Source organism: Chrysochloris asiatica, unplaced genomic scaffold, assembly GCF_000296735.1.
Source record: "Chrysochloris asiatica unplaced genomic scaffold, ChrAsi1.0 scaffold00001, whole genome shotgun sequence".
In the NCBI taxonomy this organism is placed as follows: Eukaryota; Metazoa; Chordata; class Mammalia; order Afrosoricida; family Chrysochloridae; genus Chrysochloris; species Chrysochloris asiatica.
Genome location: NW_006408519.1, coordinates 40,949,130 through 40,958,210, shown reverse-complemented (window position 1 = coordinate 40,958,210; position 9,081 = coordinate 40,949,130). Strand labels below are relative to the sequence as shown.

The following is a 9,081-nucleotide window of genomic DNA, read 5'->3' as shown; positions in this document are numbered from 1 at the left end:
CAGTCAAGAAATCAGATGACGTATTGCATTAGGCAAATCTGCTGCACAAGACTTTTTTAAAGTGATGAAGAGCAAAGATGTCAGCTTGAGGACTAAGGTACGCTTGACTGACCCAAGTCATGGTAGTTTCAATAACCTCATATGCATGTGAAAACCGGACAGTGAATAAGGAAGACTGTAGAAAAATCACTGCATTTGAGTTATAGCATTGGAAGAGAACATTGAAAGTACTATGGACTACCAAAAGAACCAACAGATCTGTATTGGAAGAAGTGCAGCCAGAGTGCTCCTTGGAGGTCAGGATGGCCAAACTTTGTCTCTCATACTTCAACCATATTGTCAGAAGGAACCAGTCACTGGAGAAGGATATCATGTTTGGTAAGGTGGAGGGTCAGAGAAAAAGAGGAAGATCCCCAGTGAGATGGATTGGCAAAGTGGTAGCATCAATGGACTCAAGCGTGGCAACAATTGTGAGGTTGGCCCAGGAATGGGCAGTGTTTAGTTCTGTTGTACATAGGGTTGCTATGAGTCGGCACCAACTAGATGGCACCTAACAACAACAACAACAACTTATGACAAATTGCTTGAGATGACCCCCATCCATAGAAGAGAAGCTTTAGCATAATTTTTGTCGTTTCAAGTTAATTTCACCAGTAGTGACTTCTGATCCATTCCATTGTATTTCCCTCTTAGAAACCAGTTTGCTCCAAGAGGTCTCTTTTCAAGCTATCCTGCTGGCTGCGTGCTTCATCTTTTCTGCATGTGCTAGGTAAGTCAGCTCTTATTTCCACACTTTTCTCATAATGAATGAGGCTGACACTTAGGGATGGATTCCTTGTCTTATTCCACAGAGCATTTGCAGTCTCTCTATGGTTACAATTTGTTTTCCTGACCAGGGTAAGTGTCTTTTTTCTGCATCACCTCCTCCCCTCATCATCTCACAAAGCATGCAAATGCCAGTGGATCTTGCTAAACAGTTGATTTTAGCATGTAGTTCTAAGCCTCAAGAGACTCCTTGTTACAGGTATAACTGTGGCATCCTGCCCAGAGTTCAAGGATGCTAAAGTCGTTATTAGGGAACTTGGTGTCCTCACCAGGACTCCACCTTTCCTGTTATATTTTTATACAGTAACATAAACTCTTTGGAATCCTGGTGTGGCATTGTAGGAAACACACTGGGCTGCAACGTCAGTCTCCTCAGAAATCCTGTACAGGGTCACTGTGAGTTGGAACCAACTTGACGGCACAAAATATCAACAAAATCAACTCTTTAGTCCAAGCAAGTTCACTCAGCATCTCTGAAAAGATGCATTCAAGTGTGATTAGAGGTGTTTTGTGTTGTACCCTCTGTAGTCCACCCTCCCCTGACTTTCAGTTCTTCCTTGCCCAGTTCTCCAGCTCAGTGATCAACTCCCTTGTGGACTAAGCCCACTCCTGCCACAGTGCCTTTGCACTTGCTGCCCACTCTGTCTTCTATAGACTTCTCCAGTTCATCTCATAATGTGTGTCCTTCATTCCTCCTGGAATCTGTTCAAATGTCACAGCACCAGAGAGACCTTCCACAACCACTCTGTATAAATCGTATTCTTGACGACATACACCCTGATTTTGTCACTTCAGAGTATGTTATCACCTGACACATTGTATGTTCACTTGCTTAAATATGAATGGTGTATCTCGTGCTACTAGAGCGTGACTTCGATGTGACTCAATGCAGACAGCGTGGGTCTGCTTCGCTTCTGTAGTTCCAGTGCCATGTCTCAATGATACTCGTTGAATCAATGAAACAAGGAGAAAAGTCATATTCCAAGGTCTTTCTGGCCTTGCACTCGTATCACCAAGTGCTGTTTTGGTTGTTGTTAAGTGCTGTTGTGTCAGTTCCAACTCAGAGCAACCATGTAGAATGTTCCAGAAGAGCAGCTGACGTGTTTGAACCACTGAACTTATGGTTAGCAGTCCAGCGCTTATCCTACAGTGTCACACCAGGACTGCTCTTTAAACTATGTTTTCCTGGGTCATTTAACTCAGAATCCCTTGCGAGAGTTGTTTTTTAAAATACAAAGTTGTTTTTCAAATATAAACATCCCTTGAGATTCTAATTTAGATCTAGTGAGAATCAGTATTTTAAAATAAGCTTCCCAGATAATTATGAGGTTTGAGAAGCATTTTTAGATGACAATGGGACCAAAAGAACAAAAGAGGGAGGGAACTCTGGTTAAAAATAAATTTACAAAATTCTGCTCTATGGATCACCAGTTGGAGAATCATAAAGTGGATTAGTATAATAAAGCTCAGTGAAATACGTAGTAAAGGAACATGCTTAGCTTCACTGAACTTGTTATTGTTGTTGTTAAGTGCTGTCAACTCAGTTCTGACTCCTAGCCACCCTGTATAGGGTTTGTGCGGAGCAGTTGGTGAAGTTGACCCACCAACCTTGTGGTTCAAACTGACATTGCAGTTCAGCGCCTAAACCCACTCTTTCTCAAACTTGGTTGATCAGGGAGTCTTCTCCTGTCAATGTAAGTAGATATTCTGCCCTCAAGCAGATGGGTTAAGCAGGTGGGGCTTAACTCCCCCTGGAGTACATGAGCTGCCCTTAGTGATTTTCTTCTAAGGAAAGGGGTAGTGGAAAATACTAGCTCACTAGGTATCAAAGTGAAGGCATGCTGGTGAGCATGCTGATAGTATGAGTCTTTGATAGACTACCATGGGAAGGGTATCTTAGCTCTGAGGTCTTTCTCTGCAGGACTCATACCCCAGACTAACCATGAGGGAAACATCAGACAAACACAAGGGAAAGACATCCTACCAAACACCTGACTAGGCATCTCAGCACTGTCAGATCATCAAAAGCAAGGAAAGACAGAAACTGTCCCAACTCAGACCCACCTAGGAAGATAGGACAGCTTAATGCAATATGGAATCCTGTATGGCTTCCTACTAGAAAAAGGCTGTTATGTTGTGTTGAGTTAAATGCCATCTAGTCAGTTCCGACCCATAGTGACCCTGTATAGGGTTTATAAGGAGCGGCTGGTGGGTTTCAACTGCTGAGCTTGTGGTTCAAACTGACCTTGCAGTCCAGCGCCTTCCCTGCAGTGCCATGTTGTTAGGCATGTCCAGTCGGTTCTGACTCATGGTGACATACGTACAACAGAATGAAACACCACCCAGCTCTGTACCATCCTCATAATTGTTGTTATGTTTGAGTCCATTACTGCTTCCACTGTGCCAGTCCATCTCCTTGGGATGCCATCCTCTTTTTCTCTGACCCTCCACTTTACCAAGTGTGATGTCCTTCTCCAGGAACTGACCCCTCCTCAGAACATGTGCTAAGTCTGAGGGAGGACCTCTCGCCGTCCTGACTTCTAAGGAACAATCTGGCTGTACTTCTTTCAAAACAGATTTGTTTGTTCTCTGGCAGTCTGTGGTACTTCCAGTATTCTTCTTCAACATGGTATCACAAATGTTGTTATTGTTGTTGTTAAGTGCCTTCTAGTCGATTCTGACCCATGGAGACCCTTTCTAGGGTTTCCAAGGAGCAGCTGGTGAGCTTGAACCATCAACCTTGCAGTTCAAATGACTTTGCAAAAAACTGTATAGCATCGCTATGTGTCGGATGTGACGTATTAGCCCACAGTGTCACCTCAGTTCAGACACATAGCAACGCTATATAGTTGTTCTATGACTAAATCTTTTTGGGAGCAGAAAGCCTCATTTTTCTCCTAAGGAGTGGAGGGTGGGTTGAACTACCTACTTTTGTTTAGCAGTCCAGTGCTAACTCTATAGCACCACCAGTGCTCCTTTGGGAAAAAAACTAGTGAAATCCAAATACAGTGTGTAGTTTAGTTGATCGTAATGCACCAGTATTGGCTTTTTGTGGCAGATACACCAGAATCACAAAAGAGGTTAACAATGACGGCCAGAGATCTGTCTTTGCAGCTGTGCTTATAACTATTGTAAAGGACAAGGGGTGCGCCCACTGAATGGACTTGGAACCCTTACCAAAAGTCAACTGACCATAAGTCTAGTAACTTATCTGGGCTCTCAATTCAATCTCATTGATCTGTACTTGTATCACTATACCAGTATCACATGGTTTTGATTACTGTACTGTGTTTTGAAGTTGGGAAGCATGAATTCTACAACTTTGCCTGCGTTTTTAAAGATTATTTCTTGGCTAGTCTGAGTCCCTTTTACATTATGTTTTATAAGAGCAAAAATTAAAACAATCCAAATGTCCGTAACTAAAGGAGGGATAAATAAACTAGGCATTTCCATATAGTGGAATGATGGACAGCTGCTAAGAGCAATCTGTTGTTGTTGTTAAGAGCTGTCGAGTCGAATCCAACTCATAACAACTCTGTATAGGGTTTCCGAGGAGCAGCTAGTGAGTTTGAACCATCGACTTTGTGGCTCAAACCTACCTTGAAGTTGAGTGCATTATTCCACAGAGCCACACCAGGAACCTGAGAGAGACAGAGAACTAGAGAAAGGTATGAGAGAGCCAAGAGAATGCTAAGATATATATTATTCATTATAAGTAGGCACAAACATTGAATACTATCTATACCTTCTAGATCACTGGTACCTGTGAATATATTTAACTTACTGTAGTCCATTTATATGTGTGTGTAAATGGGTTATTATTGTTGCTGTTGTTAAGTGTCCTCGAGTCAGTTCCAACTCATAGCAACCATATATAAGGTTCTCAAGGAGTGGCTGGTAGGTTTGAGCCTCCAACCTTGCAGTTAGAAGTCGAGTGCTTATCCTACAGTACCACACAAGGACTCCAAATAGTATTTATAAATTCAATTTCAGATAGGAAAGTGCACTGTGAAATGTTTACCCTTGGAGGAGAGTTCTGGTCAGGTAGGTCTGAGAAGCATGGGTACAGACAGAACATGCTGTGGGATTTTCCAAGGAGTCATCATAGGCACCCACCTCCCTACGCATCTGACCGAACTTTCCTCCCATCAGTGTTGTTCCCGTTGAATCTTTATTGGACCATATCAGCCACATCCAGTCCAGCTTCTTAGATGTTCCTGTATCCTCTCATCCTTAGCTTCTTAGATGTTCCTGCGTCCTCTCATCCATTCGTCCACTCGCAGGTCCAGCAACGTCAGACCACGTGCAATACCCTCCCCTAATCGAACACTGTTTCATTGACGTATGTGTCTCTTCTTTTGCCAGTACCATGCCCTTTTGATTACTGTAGTTTTTAAGTAAATCTTGAAATTCTGAATCGACATTGATTCTTAGGAGCCCTGGTGGCACAGGCTCAAACCCACCCAGTGCTCAGCCAGAGTAAGGTCTGGTAACCTGCTCTAGTGAAGACTGCAGCCTGGAAAACCCTATGAGGCAGTTTCACAATATCACAGAGAGTCCCTAAGAATCGACTTGATGGTACCCACTGTGGGTTAATGCGCCAGACTGCAAAGCCGTTTGAACTGCAAGGTTGGCAGTTCAAGCTCACCAGATGCTCCTCAGAAACCCTGTATAGGGTCACTATGGGTCGGAATTGACTCGACAGCACTTAACAACAACCAAAAAGGAGCCCTAGTGGTCCAGTGGGTTAAACATTAGGCTGGTAACCAAAAGTTCAGCAGTTCAAACCCACCAGTTGTTCCATGGGAGAAAGACGAGGCAGTTTGCTCGGTAAAGATTTAGCATCTCACAGCAGTTCTACTCTGTCCCATAGGGTCCCTATGAGGAGGGATCGACTTGGTGGCAAGGGCATAGTAAGTCTACAAGACTGTCTCCTAACCCTGCATGATGTTGTCGTTTCAGATGTTTTTTGGGAGGAATATTCACCAGTGTCTTCAACTGCTCCTTGGTGGTCACTATAGCTTGTAAGTCGACCTTCCCAAATGGCTGCTCTGCTTCCTGAATTTCATTCCAATCTTGTTCGTTTTGAAACCGTTTTTAAATGCTCTCTCCTTTTCCTCTAGATGTTGTCAAATCCTTGTTTCTCAGTGTTACCAGCTATTTCAAAGCCCGCAGCTGTGCTGGGTAAGTGTCCTCTGGGCTCTGGTCATTGTCTGGACAAAGATGGCCATGACCTGGTGCCTGAGGATAGTTTGCACTTTCTCACTAGTTGGAATGACTGTAATCCAGGGAAGGTCCTGCTTGTTCATCATGAAGAATACCTTCTGTCACTGTTTAAACCCAATCGTATTATCATCCTGCCTCCTGATCTAGTCCACATCAAAGCAGGATCAATTTTCATGGCAGCAGGAATTGAGAGTCATGTTTTAAAGCACACTTATTTTGGTGTAATACATGTAGCAAATGATTTCAACCAACCTTATACATACACTCTAGTGATATTGACTGTATTCAACGTGTTGTACAGCAACCACTCTATGTTTTGATGTTTTTAAATCCTTAACAAAGACTCTGTATTGCTTTAGAAATACCCTCCTACTTTTTCCTCCCACTCAACCAAGGCAACTGTTAATGAGCTTTGGTCTCTATGCCTTTGCCAAGTCAAGTTGTTGTTGAGTATTGTCAAGTTGGTTCCAACTCATAGGTACCCTGTAGAGGATCTCCAAGGAGCAGCTAGTAGATTTGAACTGCTGACCTTGTGGTTTGCAGTCCAGTGTTGATCCTACAGTGCCACACCAGGAGGGCACATTCTTATATGCTATATTATAATTACATGTTATGTACATTATTGTTGAGTGTGGTCAAATCAGTTCTGATTCATAGCAACCCTATATAGGGTTTCCAAGGAGCAGCTGATGGGTTTGAAATGTCAACCTTGTGGTTCACTGTCCAGTGCTGATCCTACAGTGCCCCACCAGGAGTCTCCATTCTTCATCCTATATTATTATTGAATGTTTTCTATTATAATACTTATATTACAGTATGCTGGTGTTAAGTGATTTCAAGTCGGTTCCAACTCATAGAAATGCTGTTTAGGGTTTCTGAGGAACAGCACCACACTAGGAGTTCAGATATTTTATATCAGTGGGGCCATTTGCTCTCTGTCTTTTAGTTGCTGATTTATTTCACTCAGCATCATGTTTTCAAGGTCTGTCCATGTTGTGGCATGCCTCAGGAATTCATTTCACTATAACTGAGAAATATTCCAGGTGTGGCACTGTGGGTGGGATAAACACTGGACTACTAACCACAAGTTCAGTGGTTTAAATCCACCAGCTGCTCCTTATAGAGTCACTATGATTTGAAACCACCTCGATGGCACTTAACAACAACAATATTCCTTTGCATGTATATACCACATTTTGTTCATCCATTTATCTGGGTTTTTAACAATAATTTATTTTATTTCATTGTTGCTGTTGAATATATACACAGCAAAACATTGACCAATTCAGTGAAAATGGTTAATTGTAAGTGCTTTTTGGCTTCATGACATTGTACTTTATAAATATTTCATCTTAAGGAAACTTAATTTTATCTAGTTACTCAAATAGCTAGCAAATGGGCCACGATACAATTACACATACACACTGTGACTTCTCTACCATTTCAGAGTCACTTAGTCATAGACACCATTGTGTGTTGGGTGCCATGGTTCAACATATTTCAACAGGCTCTCAAAATTTTAAACAGCCTGCAAAGCCTCGTCTCGTTGCAAGGTGGATTGTCTTCACTCCAATCATTTCAATAGGGCCACCAGAGACCAAGTCCCAATGCTCTGAGATGAAGGGCTATAATAACTCTACTGTGTTTCTTGGCATTGTTTCTCTACTGATGAAATCTTTGGTGTTAATTCTGAAATCTCAGTGGAGTTCAGTCAAGATTTCTTTGGTTTAAGACTCTAGTCAATATTGATTTAGACATTTTGAGTGATGTTCCCCCTAATAATTTGTTAGCATTCCAGTTTTTTTTGTTTTGGAGGCATTGACATAGCTGGTGTGGCACTGTATAGGATAAACACTTGACTGCAACATTGAGTTGAGCAGTTCAAACCCACCAGTCGCTCCTTGGAAACCCTATACAGTGTTACAAAAAGTTGGAACTGACTTGAGGGCACTTAATACTCCTGGTGTGGTGCTGTGGGTTAATGAATCAGACTGCAAAGCTGTTTGAATTGCAAGGTCGGCAGTTCAAGCTCACCAGCTGCTCCTTGAAAACCCTATACAGGGTCGCTATGAGTCGGAACCGACTCTATGGCACTTCACAACAACAACAATAACAACAATCGATATAGCTGAGTATTGTTTAACTTGATAGTTAGAAAATTGGGTCCTGAGGTCATTCAAGAAATCCTTATTCTTTTGTTCTATGTAAATCAATGGCATTTGTTTCAAATTCTAAGATGACCCAGTGCTTCTCTCAGCTATGCGGACCCCGTTTAGGAAGAAGGAGAGACGGACTACTTCCAAATATTTAGTCACTGAAACTCATTTGAATAGCAGTGGAACACTTTCAGTACCAGAATATTGACTACTGAAACATGATGAAGAGCACCAGAATATTGTCAGATACAGTACTGGAAGAAGAGCCCCTCAGATTGGAAGGCATTCAAAATACGACTGAGGAAGAGTTGCCTCCTCAAAGTAGAGTTGACTGTGATGATACGAATGGAATAAAAGTCTTCTGGACCTTCATTTGCAAATAGGGCACAATGCAAAACAGAGAGAAACAACTGTAAACTTCCATTAATAATCAGAACATGGACTATATGAAGAAGTATGAATCTAGGAAGATAGTCAACAATGAAATGGAATGCATAAACCTTGATATCCTGGGCATTAGTGAGCTGAAATGGACTGGTATTGGCCATTTTGAATCTGACAATGACATGGTTTACTGTGCTGGAAGTGATAAATTGAAGAGAAATGATGTCACACTCATCATCAAAAAGAACAGATCCAGATCTGTCTTGAAGTGCAATGCTGACTGTGATAGGATACTATCCATATACCTACAAGGAAGTCCAGTTAACACCACTATTATTCAAACTTACACACCAACCACTAAAGTCAATGACGATGACATTGAGGAGTTCTACCAATTTCTTCTGTCTGAAATTGATCAAACATTCAATAACGATGTATTGATCATTACTAGCAATTGGAATGTAAAAATTGAAAATAAAGAGGAAGGATC

At 41.9% G+C, this 9,081-nt stretch overlaps 1 protein-coding gene across 1 annotated transcript in view; it reads left to right on the top strand.

Annotated features, from left to right (window-relative positions):
- Positions 1 to 6,013, top strand: part of TMEM71 (transmembrane protein 71) — a 29,922-nt gene extending 23,909 nt beyond the window's left edge. Inside the window, exons 6-8 of the mRNA XM_006830844.1 lie at positions 694 to 769; positions 5,788 to 5,849; positions 5,949 to 6,013. Of these exons, the coding sequence (XP_006830907.1) occupies positions 694 to 769; positions 5,788 to 5,849; positions 5,949 to 6,013 (203 nt within the window). The remainder of the gene's footprint in view (positions 1 to 693; positions 770 to 5,787; positions 5,850 to 5,948) is intronic.
- Positions 6,014 to 9,081: the final 3,068 nt, after the last annotated feature.